Below are 18,198 nucleotides of genomic sequence, written 5' to 3'. Positions count from 1 at the left end.
ATGTACTTAATACTATAGTGTTTATATCTATGAACACAGAACATGGAGAACCTTATTCTTACACGTGGCTAACTAACTCGGAATATTCTATACCTCATACCTTGGGATTTGGGTCAGCAGCCCAATACGGCCCATGTACGAGAAAACCCAATCTGACAGTATAAATACCCTCATCATTGGTTGTCAGATTCAATTCCATACACATTCTCTCATTCACACACACTTTTATAACGTTCTCTGCAATCACAGAGAATATTTATAACACCAGCAGTACATTCATATTCATCAACATTCATCATTCATCAATCATTATATCAAAATCATATTATATCTATATCCTCCATAGATCGATACATCTCTATGGGAAAATCATCTTACACCTTAGATTCGTCAAGAATTTATTAGGTTTGCACTCTTGTTTGAGGAGATCTTGATGATTTTCGTGGTTAAACCCTCCTTGTAATTGAGCTCTCATTCTCATGCTCAAACATTGGCGCCATCCGTTAATTTACTGATAACTGGACGGTGATTCTTTATTGTTGCCAATCACAAATCATCTTTGTTCTTATTTTGTTTGTTGTTTGTTTTCTTTGCTCAAATGGCTGATGAATTCACTCCTGTTTCTCAACTTGTATCTTCTGGGTTGGGGAAGGGTGTTGATGTTGAGAGAGATGATTCTCCATTGAATCTGGAAACCTCTGAGATCTATAATGCTCAAAACAACTTTGGTGAAAAAGTGTCAGATTTTGCTTATAGATCTAGTGAGGTGGTGACAAATGCACCCAATGTTGTTCTTGGTAGTGAGTCTAGGCTACCACCCAGGATGGGCTTGGGATCTAACCTTGGGGGTGGTAGTGCTAGTGTGGGATCACTCTTCTCCTCACCTTCACCAACTATATCTCCTTTAGTATCTTTATTTTCAACACCCCCAACTAGTTCATCTCCTATCACTATGCCCTCTTCAGGACCTAGCCAATTAAGTTCTCACTTGGCAAGCATGGCTAGCTCAATCATGACCGGGGGTCAGACATCCTTACAAGCAATGGCAGGATCCTCCTCTCAATCTGTAACTATCCAAGAGAGTCATCTGTTAGAATTGTTAAAACTAGCTGCCATGGGCACTCAACAAGCACATACTCCACCACCTCCTCCAACCAATTGGTTTTCTGAACTCTCTGGCAGGTTAAAGCCAACTCCACCTCAGCCAACCCCACCACCTCCATTGGCTACGGGCATGGAGTCCATAATGAAGCTTTTGGTAGATGAGATGAAAAAACAAAAGTCAGTGGAACCTCCTCCTGAACCAGTCAACCCAGCAAAGGAGTTGTTAAAAATGCTAAAAATTACTGCTAGGGAGGAGACGGATGAACAGGCAAGGGTGGCCACAGTACCTAAGTCTGCAACTAAGTCAAGGTTTTGTGACTGGGTGGCAAACTATGCCTTCCCAGACGGCCAGAAGGTTCCCACTATTGTTGGCACTTATGACGGAACCAGAGACCCAGAGGATCACTTGGCAATCTATGATCAAGCCGTTCTAACTGAAAAGTGGGTGGACCCCGTGGCGTGTCACCTATTCCTAGGCACCTTGCAAGGTTATGCCTTGGAATGGTTTACCAAACTTCCAGAAAAAAGCATTCAAGACTATGCAGATTTGAAGAAACAGTTTATAGCTCAGTTTGCTCAACAGAAGAAGCGTCAAAGGAGCCACTTGGAAGCTCACTTGATCAGGCAAAAGGGTGGTGACTCGCTGAGGGACTTCATTGCAAGATACACTAAGGAATGTCAGAAGATACCTGGTCTCCCCGAGAGCCAGCAGGTGTCAGGTTTTACCTTAGCATTACTCCCTGGCGATCTTCAGGACGACCTAAGTAAAAGAATTCCATTGACGTTTGGAGAGGCTACAGAAAGAGCTTTTGATTTCATCTGATCCAGGGAAACTGCCCTTCTTGTGAAAGGGACAGTTGAAAGGGATAGACCTGGGGGAAGTCTTGGGGCCGGAGGATCCGGAGGTGGAAGATACGATGTTAGAAGAAATGATAGAAGATTTGATCATAGAGACAATAAAAGGAGAGAAGAAAGAAGAGATGATAGGAAAGATGACAGAAGGGAGAAGAGAGGCGGCCCTTATGACAGAATAGTCAACTTGATAAAATCTCCAAGAGAGATCCTTAAGACGGAAAGAGTTGGAGAAAACTTCAAACCTCCTCGACCAATGATACATAGGTCTGGAAAGAAAGATATGTCAAAGTATTGTGAATTCCACGAAGACCATGGTCATGAAACAAATGCCTGTAGAGAGCTTAAGATCGAGATAAAGAGATCCTTAGATGAGGGAAAGTTAGAACACTTAGTCCCCGGTGCAAGGCAAGGAAAAAGAGCTTCCCAGGCTAAGAAGACTTACACTTGGCAGAAGCAAGATGGAAGGAATGATCGACCTCCACCCCCTGACGGCCATGTTTACATGATAAGAGAAAAAACCAAGTATGAAAAAAGAAAGGCAGAGGTCCTTGAACCATGGAGGATGGTCTCAATCTCATTCCCTCCTGTAAAGGCAGTCTCTTCTAACCTGGTGGTGATACAGGCCAGGGTGGCAAACTTTGAGGTTGGAAAGGTATATTTAGACAATGGAAGTTCCTCCGACATAATATATGAACATTGTTTTCAAAAGTTACCTCAAAGAGTTAGAGATCTTAAGCGTCCATCAAGGACTCAGATTGTCAGTTTCATGGGGGAGTCTAACAGGCCGGTAGGAGAAGTTTCAATGGAGGTTATGATGGGAGAATACCCATTTCACCGAATTGAACTCATTGAGTTTATGATAATAAGAGCCCCCTTCTTATTATAACGTCATACTAGGCATACCTTCCATGCAAAAGTTTGGGGCAATTCCATCAACAGTTCATGGAATGGTGGAAGTTCCCAACTCCAGCTGGAGTAGCTACAATTAGGGGAAGAATGACTTGGCCAGAAGAGTGTCGGCAAGTTGAAAAAGTTTTACCAAGAAAGATTAAAAAATTACAAGAAATCCAAAAGCAAGACGGTCCCGAGGAAAAAGTGATAATTAACAAGAAATTTCCAGAACAACCTGTAATCATCGGGTCACAACTTCCAAGAAGAATCAAGGAAGAGTTGGTTCACTTGTTAAAAAATAATTTGAACGTCTTTGCATGGCAGACATCTGATATGACAGGAGTCCCAAGAGAGTTAGCTGAGCACGCATTAAATGCCAATCCCAACATTTCACCAATAAGATAAAAGAAGAGGGGAATGTCTCAAGATAGAAGCAAAGCTGCATGTGAACAAGTCAACGAAATGGTGGAAGTTGGAATTCTTAGAGAAGTTAAGTATCAAACCTGGGTAGCCAACCCAGTCATGGTGAAAAACCCAGATGGTTCTTGGAGACTTTGTGTAGATTTCAAAGACATCAACAAAGCTTGCCCGAAAGATAACTACCCTCTCCCAGAAATAGACTGGAAGGTGGAATCTCTTGATGGGTTTAGATTAAAATGTTTCCTGGATGCTTATAAAAGGTACCATCAAATTTCTATGAAGAAGATAGATGAAGACAAGACAGCCTTCCATACCGACCAAGGAATTTATTGTTTTGAGAAAATGCCTTTTGGCCTAAAGAATGTCGGGGCTACTCATCAGCGTTTGATAGACAAAGCATTCAGAGATCAAATTGGAAGGAATGTGGAAGCCTATGTGGATGATATTGTGATAAAGAGTCAGGATGAGGAAATATTGTTGGCAGATGTACAAGAGACCTTTGACACCCTAAGAAGCATCAATATGAAATTAAACCCATCAAAGTGTAGCTTCAAAATGGAAGAAGGAAAATTTCTTGGACACATTGTGACTCCTAAAGGAATCAAGGCAAACCCTAAGAAAATTCAAGCGGTAATAGACATGGCATCCCCTTGAACCAAGAAGCAAGTTCAAAGTCATAATGGGAAGTTGGCTGCCCTAGCAAGATTTCTGTCAAAGTCTGCCGAAAGATCTTTACCTTTCTTTAGATCATTAAAGGGATGCTTAAGGAAGCAAGACTTCTCGTGGTTGGCCGAAGCAGAAGAGGCATTCAGGGATATGAAGAAGTTCCTTGCTGACCTCCCAACTCTCACGGCCCCGATCCCAGGAAAAGAAGTACAAAAGGTCCAGGCAACCCAGGAAGAGGAAAGCCCAAAATGGACCCTCTTCACAGATGGAGCATCTAATCAGGAAGGATCAGGAGCAGGTCTCATCTTAATTGATCCCGAGGAAAGGGAATACACTTATGCATTAAGATTCAACTTCCCAGCATCTAACAATGAGGCACAGTATGAAGCACTCCTTGCTGGCCTTAGAATGGCAAAACAAATGGGAGTAAAGAAAATACAAGTATTTGTAGATTCCCAACTAGTGGCAAACCAGATCAATGGCACATTTGAAGCTAATCAAGCATCCATGCAACTTTACTTAGAAGAAACAAAGAAGCTTATTGGAGAATTTGAGTCTTTTCATATAGAGCAAGTTAGAAGGAACCAAAATAAGAAGGCGGATGCTCTGAGCAAGCTAGCTTCATTAACCTTTGCTCACCTCACCAAAGAAGTCTTGGTTGAAGTCTTACAAGAAAAGTCTATAACAAAAGGTAAGGAAGTATCTCAAGTTGAAGAGGAAGAAGACTGTTGGATGACCCCAATTTACAATTTCATCAAGAATGAAACACTTCCAGAGGACAACCATGAAGCTCGGAAGGTGAGAATGAAGGCACCAATGTACCTCCTTATTGAAGATAAACTATTCAGAAAGTCTTTTCTAGGTTCGCATCTCCGATGTGTAGGCCCTTCCCAAGCTCAAACTCTAATTCAAGAAGTTCATGGGGGTACATGTGGAATTCATGCTGGACCAAGATCAGTGGCCACAAAGATAATGAGGCTTGGTTATTACTGGCCTTCAATGAACAAGGATGCCAAGGAAGAGATAGAAAAGTGTGAATCCTGCCAAATACATGCTCCAATATCAAGAATGCCAAAGCAAGATCTCATTCCAGTAAACACTGCTTGGCCATTTTATAAGTGGGGGATTGACATTCTAGGTCCATTCCCGGTTGGAGTTGGAAATGTAAAGTTCTTAATAGTGGCTGTCGACTACTTTTCCAAATGGGTCGAAGCTAAACCACTTGCTACAATCACTGGCCAAAGGGTGATCAACTTCGTTTGGGAATACATAGTATGTCGATTTGGAGTACCATATATGTTAGTAAGTGACAATGGAAAACAATTTGCTGAGAACCCATTCAAGACATGGTGTGAAGATATGGACATTAGACAAGTGTTTACCTCAGTTGCCCACCCTCAAGCCAATGGACAAGTGGAAGTGATGAAAAAGGCAATAGTGGGAGGTATCAAAGCAAGGCTTGGCAAATGTAGATCCGGTTGGGTGGATGAGCTTTCAGGAGTACTGTGGGTCCACCGGACTACCCCAAGAGGAAGCACTATGGAAACACCATTCAGTCTTGTCTATGGAACCGAGGCAGTCATCCCACCAGAACTAAGCATTCCAAGTCATCGCATTGTAAACTTTAATCCAGCCCAGAATGAAGAAGCTTTGAGAGAGAACTTAGATCTCATTGAAGAAAGGAGAGAAGTCTCTCACATCAAGTTAGCTAAAAACAAACAAAAAATGGCCAAGTTTTATAACAAGAGAGTCTGCCATGTGTTTTTCAAACCGGGGGACTACGTCTGGAGAAAGAATGAAGCAAGCAGAGTGGAATACTTAGGGAAACTGGGACCAAACTGGGAAGGACCATACATGGTCAGCCAAGCAAATGGAGATGGTTCATACATCCTCACTGAGCTTGATGGATACCCCGTGCCTAGAACATGGAATGGGACAAATCGAAAAAAGTGTTATGTTTAAACAAAGTGACTCAATGGAAATTCAATTTTATGGTCTGATCTATAGATCCCATCAGTTTGTACTTATATCAATGAATCATGTCTTTTGTATTTCAATCAAAGAAATCCTTTTACCTTGTATTAACTCGGTTTATCAATGAAAGTGATCTTCATCTATGTTCCGATCTAAGTATCCCATATATTCTTGTATCTTTATGTTATTTACATTGCTTGAAACAAACAACTTTTAAAGAAAAATTATAATTTTTTTGCAATTTGCATTCACAAGTTGAAAACAAAGTCTCGAACATAGAGTCGAGCATGGGAAATGAAAAATGCTAGCTAAATAATTCCCAAAATCCCAAGGTATAACCTTGGATGTGATTATCTTATAAGATGTAAAATGCCAAAGAAATTTTCAAGGCTGAACACTTAGATAATTTTTCGTCTTTTTATCTATACGAGAAAAGGCAAGCACTTCCTATTGGGAAGCGACACTCGCGAGTAACAAATATGTAACAAAGGTTAAACAACCAAACAATATATACAGTCTTTCCAACATATTTTAAATAAGAAAATCATACTAGAAGGCTACAAGCCAATGCAAAGGAAATAAACACAAGTACATAATCTCTTAATTGAAATACAAACCAGTATTAAAAAATACAAAGTCTAAAAATGCATGAGAAATGTGACAAAATAAGCTAAGCTAAACATGACTATCCTCCATAGCTGCTGAATCCGGAACATCCTGAGTAGTGGAGTCAGGACAAGCTGTCGAGGTAGAAGCAGAGGTAGATGGAGGAACAGAAGCTTGAGAAGTAGAAGCAACAGCAAGACCTGCAGGAGGACCTGGATGAGGAATTTTAGCTTTAAGGGAAGCACGTTGAGCTGCTGGGGTGTCAAGAATAATGATAAGTCTAGACATGTCTGCAACAGAAACACCAGGCATGCCAAGTAAAGAAGCAACATCATCCAAGACTGGAAACTTATAAGTACGCCATAACCCCCCAATAGTGTGAAAAATTTCTTGAGCCTTTTCTGCATTAGGCTGACGGAAAATTACCTTCCTATAAGCACCATCCCAAGCACCGAGATTAAGGGCAGAAAGTAAAAAACGGGAAAGAGTTTCCTTAATATCGGGGTGACCAAGCAAACCCTTAAAAAAATCAGGAAAAAAGTCCAATAAAGATCTCATACGCTCAATCTCCTTATCCTGAACTTCCAACTTAGAAAGAGAATCCTTACTCTCTTGTTTAAGCTCCTGAATCTCCTTAACTTTGTGTCCATGCCAACCTCTAAAGTATTAGTCCTATTTTCCAACTCAGACACTTTCTCACCCATACTTATATTCTCTCGAGTTAAAGACTCAAGACTACTCCTCACCCTCTCCAACTTAGAGTCAACCCTCTCCTTATCCCCCCTAAGACTAGTGCAAATAAGCCTTTCCTCCTCTAAATCCTTAGTAAGAGAAGTGAGTCTAGCATCCCGAGATGATAACTCTCCCTTGAGCCTCTCAACCTCACTAGTGAGTGACTCAATCTTACCCAAAGCTGCATTCTGGAATCCCATAATACTAGCAACACAATTAAGAGTATTGACACACTGAATGCGGGAAAGCTCGGGAATGTCTCTAAAGCGAGACTCGGCAGAGAGAATGGGAGGAATCATGCCCTCCAAAAGACTCTTGGCATGCTCAGGATTTTGACCATCATCTTTAACCTTAATTGATGTCCTATAAGCAAGATAGAAATTCCAGATGGACCTGTTGAGATCACCTGCCTCAGTGGGAATAAGAGTAGACCCAGCCCTTGAGGGCTGAAAGGGAGCAGTAGGAGTGTTGGACCTCACCCTAGCCTGAGCAAGACGGTCTATGTCACTCATATGCTCAGAAGAAAAAGGGGTCACTGTAAGAGAAGACCCAGAACCAGTAAAATAACCATCCTCCACAATACGATCAGCATAAATAGGAAGGCTAGAACCGCAAGAAGCACCAAGTGGGAGAGAAGAAGTAGGTGCTGGAATGGTCTGGGTAGAAGAAGAAGTAAGAAACATCAAGGGTGTTGATGTAATCTGGGTCTCAGTCTGAGCTTGCACCACTTGATTGTAAGGAGTAAAACCTCCCATCCTCCCATAGGATGCAAAAGTAGGATGAGCAGTCTTCTGAAGCTTGGAAGGAGAGCTAAATAACTCATCTCTTATCCTCTTCTCCCCAACAGGTTCAAAGTAAGAATCACCATCTTCATCATCCTCTTCTTCAATAGTAACTGGAGGATCCTTATCTTCAGTGACAAGATCACTTAAATAAAGGAAAAAACTAAGTTATACATAAGCATATACAATAATAACAATACCACTTAGCAATGGTGGAGAAACTTACCATCCTCAAGGCTACCAGAAGCCTGAGAAGAAGGAAAGGCAGTAAGAGGACCCAAAGAATGATCACCTCTATCCATAGCATTATAAATGCTCAATGACACAAGCTCATCGTCATAACATACTCCACCAGGGCGGAGAGGAAGAACCTCCTCAGCTTCTTCTCTAAGTTTCTCGGCCTCTGCCTCTGACTCAGATCTAACCTCATAATTCTCAAAAGGATAATCAAGAACATCCATCAATCTGAGAGCTGGAAAAAAAAAAAAAAAAAAGAAGCCAAGTGTTAAAATTCATAGACAATGCAAACATGCAAGTTAAGATAAAAACATAATATAAAGGATGGATTTCATACGTTTATTGGTAGATTTCTCTATGATGACCGGGATGAAACGCCAATCCCAGTCTGGGCTAATCCCAACCATAGCTAATAAACCCTCAAAGTCTGGGGGGAAATACCGATAAGCAATGCAACTAGCAAGAAGCCCTCCATAATAGTCAGGGTCAATCAGGTCATCACCAACCTTCTTATTCAATTTGGCCACCATGTCTGAATTATAACCTGTATTTCCCTCCCTAAGAATTTCCTTATTATTGGTTGGAAGAAATGTATCATCTAAGAAGAAGAAGTAAAACCGCCAAGAACTAATCTTGGAAGGAGTTTCTATTAACTTAAAAGTATTATCTCGATAGAGGAAGGTGAAACAATCGCCCTGCCTAGAAAGAAGAAATATTTTCCTAAACATAGAAAGAGACACAGGTTGTCCTAAAGCTTTCGAAATCAACTCAAATGTCACAATCTTTCCAGCAGCAATCGGATGTAGTTGGGCAAAGCCAATCTCATAATAACACAAAACCTCAAGATAGAAAGGTGTCAATGGAACCCTAAGGCTAGAACAAGTGAGATAATCCCTATAAAAAGCAACTTTCCCTAGAGGCGAAAGGTTAATCCTATCAACATCTTCAGGAACAGTGGGATTATACTTAGCAATACAAGGATAGGTCTCAATCAAATTTGCTAGACTATCACTAGTCACGGAAGAACAGCAATCCCCAGCTAAGGTAGGAGGTTTTCTAACCTTACTAACCTTAGACTTAGTCCTAGTCCTACTACTTCCTTCAACATTCTCATTATTAGAATCAGACATGGTAACAACCTAAAAAACTTCTACCCTTTCAAATTTCAAGGATGGAGCAGAAACACAACCTGCGATCAAACAAAAATCCTAGATAAGGATCCAATTCCAAACTTATCCTACTTTTGGGACAAAATATTCGCAGAAAAATTTAAATATAAAGTTCCATCAAGAATATTTACATCACATTCTAATATATATACATATATATATATATATGAAGCAGTTCATGAAAAATATAACTACAAATGTACAACTGAATAAGCCTTACTAGGCTATTTTATGTATAAGTCTGCTAAAAAAAACATAACATTTGAACAGCTAGGCAAATTTCAAGATAAACAAAGATGGCATTAACAGTAAATTCTTTAACCCAAATCAAACACATTTGTTCAAACAAGATGTCAAGCAACTACAAAATGCATACCTTCAAGATGAAGGATATACCGAGATACAAAATAAGAATGAGACTGCCAAAAGAGAGAGAAAGACTGAACACTTCTAGTCACCACTAATCTGCAAAAAGGAAAAATCCTTTATGTTTAAGTAACTTTATGCAAGGAAATAAGTGAAGATACTTTCACATACAAATATGTTGGTATATACACTGGATATATATATATATATATATATATATATACATAATTAAGAAGAAAGAAAGAATAAGTAGATTGTATCTGACTTGTTCTTTAATACTGTTACGACTACCACAACAAAAGAAGTGAAGATATTTTGAAATCTAATAAGAAAGGGTTCGAAGATTTATACCTCTTTTCCTTTATTTCTGTTGAACAAGAAACTGACAAGATTTACACTTCTTTGAGATGCTGTAGAATAAATAAAACAAAAACAGGAAAAGTAGAAATCTGATGGAAAAAGCCAAAATTTTCTTCCTGCCTTTCCTCACTTTCGGCCTACAATAACAAAAATAGAAAAAGTGAGAAAAAACATTTATATTTTATTTTTTGTTTCTTCAAGAAAACAAGATTTATAATAGAGAAAAAGAACCTCTTTATTCCTTGTTGTTGGGCTGATCCAAGAAAGAAAAAGATGACACCGATTATCTGATGGGAAATCTAACCTCTTTTTCTTCTATCTACTGCAAAAAAAAAAAATAATAAATAAATAAATAAAAAGAGGAAGGAATTATAGAAAAAATTAAAAGAATATAAAAAAAGTTTGAAGTTTGAATCCAAGTCTTGAAGAGAAATCCTTACCTCCAAACTTGGGGGACTTGATGATTATGGTGAAATCTCACCCCAATTTATATATATATATATATATGTGTGTGTGTGTGTGTGTAAATCGGCCTTCAAGGAGATCTACGAGTTTAGGTTGGATATATATATAGAGAGAGAATCCGATCCTATACGATTATATATATATGTCGGATCCTAATTTATAAGTCGGATCCTATCAGAAAGTGTTAATATATATATATATATATATATGAATTCGAATTGGTCCATCGGACTCTAAAGATCCCATAACACTATATAAGTCGGATCCTATAATATCGGATCCTATAAGATCGGATTAGTCCATCAGATTCTAAAGACTGGAAGATGAGGCTTAGCATTAATCAGATTTTAATGTATATACATATATATGAAATCGATTCTTAATATATATATATATATATATGTATAAAGGATCGGAACATACCAATCGGACGAGAGAGGATCTGACTAAGCCCAGGAGTCGATCTGCATGTTCTAAGAAGGGGATTTCGAAAGACAAGGCATCGGATCCTAAATACAAATTATGTTATTTATATAAAAAGGATCTTAGGAGATCGGATCTTAGGAGATCGGATCTTAGAGGCTTCGGGTCCTCATACTATTAAACATACTATATTTTTATAAATAAATGTATATGTGTGTCCGATCCTCCTCAAAAAAACGGAACTAAGAGGAGATAAGGGGATCGGATCCTAAGCTTGTTTTGGATGTGAGGAGTCGAGACCTAAAGGTTAGGATTTAATCAATATTAACATATATATATATATACATAAAGATCGGAACTTGCAAAGCTAGACTAAAGAGTGGATCTTCAAAGATTTACTTTAGTCGGATCCAATACATATGTATATATATTTTCGAAGTTAGGCCAAGGAGATTACTGCCTGATCCTAAGAGACAGGAAAGAACCTTCTAGTGGTCAATAGCCTAGAGAAAGAAATGGGAGCCTGGATCCACGGTTAAATCCCAACATCCAAATCATATAAGGCATAGAGTTTAACCTTTATGTACTTAATACTATAGTGTTTATATCTATGAACACAGAACATGGAGAACCTTATTCTTACACGTGGCTAACTAACTTGGAATATTCTATACCTCATACCTTGGGATTTGGGCCAGCAACCCAATACGGCCCATGTACGAGAAAACCCAATCTGACAGTATAAATACCCTCATCATTGGTTGTCAGATTCAATTCCATACACATTCTCTCATTCACACACACTTTTATAACGTTCTCTGCAATCACAGAGAATATTTATAACACCAGCAGTACATTCATCATTCATCAATCATATTATATCTATATCCTCCATAGATCGATACATCTCTATGAGAAAATTATCTTACACCTTAGATTCGTCAAGAATTTATTAGGTTTGCACTCTTGTTTGAGGAGATCTTGATGATTTTCGTGGTTAAACCCTCCTTGTAATTGAGCTTTTCATTCTCATGCTCAAACAGGAGTCAATGGTAATGTCTTTGTATATAATGTTCAACTTGATGGGGTGTAGTTACCCATTTTGTCACTTGTCTAAATACGGACGAATGACCCGTTTGATTACTGTACAAGTACTTTGTTGTAAACTTGTTAAATACAATTTTATGGCATGGATATGATCGTTTACATCGGTAAAATGTTTGGGAAATCAAGCTTTGAGTCCATGGTTTGTTCAAATAGGTTTTGGGGTTCAAAAGGTTAGGGAAATGCGTTCTGGGCTAAGTGGGGCGCACCCCATACCTGTGGGGCGCAATACTGAAGCCTGGGAGGTCAAAAAAGTTGTAGTGGACCGCACCTGATAGGTGGTCGGTCGCACTAACTGATGTTCCTACCACATTATTCGGTTTTGCTTCGTTACTTAAAATGGTGATAACTGTTGAACCGTAAGTACGTTTTTGACGAATAAACTATCATCGGAAAGAGGAAAGAGTCCACTTTTCAATGATTCAGATTATTCTTAGCCAAAATTTCATTTTGGTAAATCTATGTTTGAAGGCGGAATGGTTGTATTTTGTTCGAGTCCTTTTGTTTAAAGAGTTGTTTTGATTATGCTATATATGTTCTAAGTATGAAAAAGAGTTAATATAATAAAGATATGTTAATAAAAAAAAATTGGTCGAGTCGAGTTAGGTCCTTTCAAAAACTTAATCAATTTATATAACTTTTATCAAATATTATATAACACAAATCAAAATATTTAAGGTTAAAGTTTATAAATGAATACTTTGAAAATTTTAAATTGAACATATTTATAATTGGTACGGAGGGAGTATATTACAAGTCATAATTATGCCAAAATATTATGTTTAACCCACGTATTATGTGAGAAATAATCTAATCTCTATAATAAATAAAAGACAATTGTCTTTCAAAAGTATTTTTAGAAAAAATGTAATGGGGCAAGTCTACAATTTTACTTAAAAGGTATTTATTTTAATTATGATGTCATAAATAATTTACAATACTTTAAATTAAAAATAGGTCACCAAAAGCTTATTTAAAATTCTTAATCTTTTATTACAAATAAAGAAAAATATTTTATATACGAGTAGTATAATAATATCCTTTTATGTTTTGTTAATGCAATAATTCATTTTATTAGTTGAACATTTAATTAGGCTATAATAAAAATTTAAAAACTTTGGTTGAATTTTATAATATACATACATACATACATATATATATTGAAAAGTTATTTTGAGAACCTTTTTTTTTGCGAGAACCTTTGAGAACTTTTCAAATCAAGTCCAACCAATGATTATTTTTTACATGAAAATTATTTTTTGATTATTTTCTGAATAACTTATGTGTAGTTTTGAAGTTTATAATTGTGTGGAGGCATGGATTATCATCTGTTATATAATTATGTGGAGATTTTGATTTTTGATCACATGTGCACGAATATTGCTATGATTACATGTGATCGACTTGCATACATGTGATCATAGCAATATTCGTGCACAAGTGATCAAGAATGCAAATCTCCACATAATTATATAACGGATGATAATCAATGCCTCCACACAATTATAAACTTCAAAATTACACATAAGTTATTCAGAAAATAGTCAAAAAACAATTTTCATGTAAAGAACAATCATCGGTTGGGCTTGATTTGAAAAGTTCTCAAAGGTTCTCGCAAAAAAAGAGTTCTCAAAATAACTTTTTGTACAAAAAGTTAATATTAGTACTTTTTTCATCTCTGACCACCACCATGATCATCCGGCGACAACGACCATCTCCAGCGAGACTTACACAGCGGCAATCTCGCTGGAGAAGAAGAAAGTTTAGTTAATTTCCACATGTACTTTTTGTATTATAGTAAAAAAAAATAATTCAAGATCTTGATCTTTAGATCATAGTTAAATTGATGCACGAAGATTTACAAAGCAATTGATGCAGAATGATTTTCATGATGCATGATGATTTTCAGTGGATAAAACCTATTGTTTTATTTGTTTTATTTAATACTTGTTTTATTTTACCTAAGATCTATATATATATATATATATATATATATATATATATATATATATATAATGTAATAAATAAAGAAGGATTGTTTTGTTAAAGTATTTTTGAAAAAATGTTGAAGTGACAATGTCAAATTTTTTCTCAAATAGTTTTCTTGTAATTATGATGTCATATATGTTAAATGTTTAATATATAAAATTCCTTTTTATATCATATTCTTTTTTTTTTGTTAATGCAATAATTAAACTTATTTAATAAATTATTATGGTAGTTTATTTCTATTTTAATATCAAGTTATGATGTATCAATAGAAAAAAATATATTTTGTACTTTTAAAATTTTAACTAAAATACCCGGGTTGAACCCGAGATAATTAACTAGTATACATATATTTTGGGAGGGAGGAATCTACTATTCATTCTAATAATACTATGTTATTAAGATGAAAAAAACATAAATATTTACAAAGGGGTAATTTAGTCATTTTCTATGTTTAAATTCCAATTCATTTAACTAATATTTTAAAACTTTCATATCTCAATTCCCATAAATTCTAATTCTTTTAACAGATTTCAATTTGTTTAAAAACATTTTGCAATCTAAACGCCCCCTTAAGACTTAATTACGTAAAAGAAGATTTACTTTTGATTTTGAAGTCCATTTATTGATATTTATAAAGTACAAACTAAATTATTAAAATCTCTAAATATATTTAGAAGAGAAATCTTAATTGCAAAATAAAAAAGTTTGACCTTTGAACAAATCTTAATTTTTAATTAGAGCCAATAAATCAAAATGATGTCTTTTTTAATCTTTTAAATTTTTAGTTCTAACTTAATAAGTCATTATTTATGTGAAACTAATTCCTACATAATTAATATCTACATTTAACTTTATACCATTATTGATTTACGTTATTTTATAAAAGATATAATTAACATAGATACCTTATTAAACACTTTCTAAAATAATAGTATTATCAAATATCAATGTGTTTTATTTATAACTATTAAAACGCAATATGTTTAACCTGCTTATAAAGCGGGGAATAATCTAGTTAATTATTATTATTAACAAAATTAATAAAATACTATTAACATAAATTATGCGAACACATATACATAAAACTTTCATGTGTACGTGGAAACTGTTAGTCATGCCATGGACCATGGTTCAATGCTCGGTCGCACATTTTTAATAGATTATAATAGAGTATTAAGTTCATTGCTTTATGATGTGGCACATATGATAAAAAGCAGTGGAAGCGATAACTTTCATCGCATGGTGGGCGAAGGAAAACTATGGTAATTAAAAAAGTCCTTCCGCATATTGAAGACTTTGCAAACCCACAATACATTTGAGCTGTGTTGCCCAAATATAGAACCTCTCATTTGGTGTTCAGATTAATAACTTAAATAGCCTAAACTTTGTTAAATTTGTTTACCATGGCTTGCCAAAAACCGTACGTTTTTGACAACACTTTCAGACTTCTGGTAAAATATTCTTTGCTTTTGATCGATGATATTAAAAGCTATATATATGGGAAAAGTGAATATAACGCTGTCCGGTACTTAAGCTTAGATGTAAAACCCTCACATACGATTTTTTTAGTACTTTTTTATTAATGAATAAATGTTTGGGTCCCCATTAATTTTCTGAATTAAAAAAATAATATGTGAGTGTTCTACACCTAAGCTTAGCTTAGATTACCATATATATAAAGTGATGGTATTCTAATTAGCTTATGTGTGGAACATTTACATACTAATTTATATATATAAAACTGTTAGGTACCCAAGCTTAGGTGTGAAACACTCACATACTAATATTTTAACCCATAAAATTCATGGGCCCAAGTATTTATTCAATTCATTAAACAAAAAATACTAAAAAATTAGTATGTAAGAGTTCCACACTTAAGTTTAAGTGTCAGACAACCTTATATTCACTTTTTACTATATATTATATAGGGGTTGAGTATTGTAAAACAAGTATTCAAGTAAAACAAATAAGACAAAATCTTGACTCTTAGATCATAGTTAAATTGATGTACGAAGATTCACGAACCAATTGATGCATGCATGATGATTTTCATGAAGCACGATAATTTTCAATGAAAAAAAATTTATTATATTATTTATTTTACTTTAATACTTATTTTATTTTACCTAAAACAATATTATATATACGTCAGCCAATAAAAGACATTAGTGTATTCTTTATCATCATCATTTACAAGAGTGTATTTTTCTCATTGGTAACCATTATATATATGACTTTTACTTTTATTCATGCATTGATTTCCTTTAATACAATTTGAATAAAGAAAACCAAATGCTGACATTTACCATTTATCACGTTTAATCCAATGATTGTTTTTATCATAAAACCAAAAACCGTCCACTCTTACTTCCCATAAGCAATCTTTGTTAACCTCTCCGATACAGTGAATAGAAGTATCGTCATCAAAAGTTGTAACAAGTTTTTCCCTTGATTGCCACTTGAATATGCAATCGTATTGCTGAAGAAGATAAACTTGAAATTTAGTTTCCTTACCAGGTTGAAGCCTAATATCCCCACTAATCCAATCTGGAATTTCACACCCAATTGTGAGATCTTTGATGTCTTTATCTTTGATATGGAGGGTGTAGTTTGCCGTAGCTGCCAATGTACCAGCGAAGCAAAAGAATGATATCACAAGAAAGAATAACAAAGATAGGAATCTTATGGATCTGTCCATAGTTAAATCTATATGAATACGTGAGTTTGATGTATGTTATTATATATAGGAGATTGAGACATTATGATAATATTAAAATATTTTGATTATATATATATATATGAGTTATATAAATTAAATGTAACATTTAATATTTTATTTGGTTGCAATTAACTACTTAAGTTTGTATATGGTATTTATATTTTTTATTTAAAAACTAATTAAACTGGTTAACAGATGAGGTTTTCTATTTTAAAGTTACTAATGAATTTACGAAAGTTGCATTTAAAAACAAATCATGTCTCACTATCAGGCCGGTCCTTATAGGGACTTCCTCCGGCGTCCGCCTCGCGGCACCCAGAAGACGTTAATAGCACGGCCGCGTCATTTGTTGTGTCTCGTTCGTTTCTTCTATTTTCAGACGCGCGGCTTGAGTGGTTGTGGGGCCCGACTTGCACGTTTGATCCAATAAAAAAAAATTTGAAAGTTTTTTTTTTCAAATACAACGGCTATTTTAGTTTGAAATTTTTTTTTTCTTTTTCTATTAATACCACTTTCACACTACCATTTCAAAAAACAATCATCTATTTCTATCACTTCCAAACCATTTTATCTTTCTCAAACCATTCCATAAACGGGAGAGGCATAGGAGGGGATTTAGATACGAGCACTGCTTCAGGCAGCTTATCTTTGTTCCGTTTTAGTTGTTCTGGATTCTGAAGTAGACTTTTTACTTGTTTTTAAGTTTGTTTTAGCAGTTTAAATTGTGTGTTGTCTTTTACTATTGTAATGTTCTTAAGTATTTTAATAAAATATGTCTACTTTAATAAAAATAAGTTTATTCATAATTTTGATAACATTACAAACTTAATAAAGAAAAACATACAACATAATATTAAAAGAGGCTACTTATTTCTTTTGGGCATAAACTGCTCTGGCAGTGTTGATGAACTCATTCAAGGTGATGACCGCACGAACAATTTCTTCCACAGCTGCTTTAATCTTGTCAAACTTCCACTGCAAATAAGTAAAGTATTGACACTCAAGCTCAGTGCAATGCCCCGTTTGTATATACTTGATTTGCTCTTGACGCCATTTCTTTTTCGCTTGAAGTTTTAGACCAATTTCAACAAGCTTGTCTTTGCATATTTCGTGGTCGAGGATATCAGCTATGATACTGTCATTCACTTGATCGACAGTCATTGGACGTTTTTGGTAAGGGGCATTTGATGAAGAAGCCATTGCAGATATGTAAAAGGTTGAGTTTTTAAATAAAATATCTGGTAAGGAGTCATTATTTATAGCTGAAGTCCAAGACGCTCTTCCAACGTTCAAAATTCAAAAAATTTACATTTACAGTCCCTCCAACGTTCAG

At 35.6% G+C, this 18,198-nt stretch overlaps 1 protein-coding gene across 1 annotated transcript; it reads right to left on the bottom strand.

Moving 5' to 3' along the window:
* Window positions 1-16,448: 16,448 nt before the first annotated feature.
* On the bottom strand, window positions 16,449-16,844 carry LOC122604444. The gene has a single exon (XM_043777337.1). The coding sequence runs from the start codon at window positions 16,842-16,844 to the stop codon at window positions 16,449-16,451; it is 396 nt and encodes a 131-aa protein (XP_043633272.1).
* Between the last annotated feature and the right edge of the window lie 1,354 nt (window positions 16,845-18,198).

This window comes from Erigeron canadensis, chromosome 6, assembly GCF_010389155.1.
Source record: "Erigeron canadensis isolate Cc75 chromosome 6, C_canadensis_v1, whole genome shotgun sequence".
NCBI lineage: Eukaryota > Viridiplantae > Streptophyta > Magnoliopsida > Asterales > Asteraceae > Erigeron > Erigeron canadensis.
This window is presented reverse-complemented; position numbering and strand designations above follow the sequence as displayed.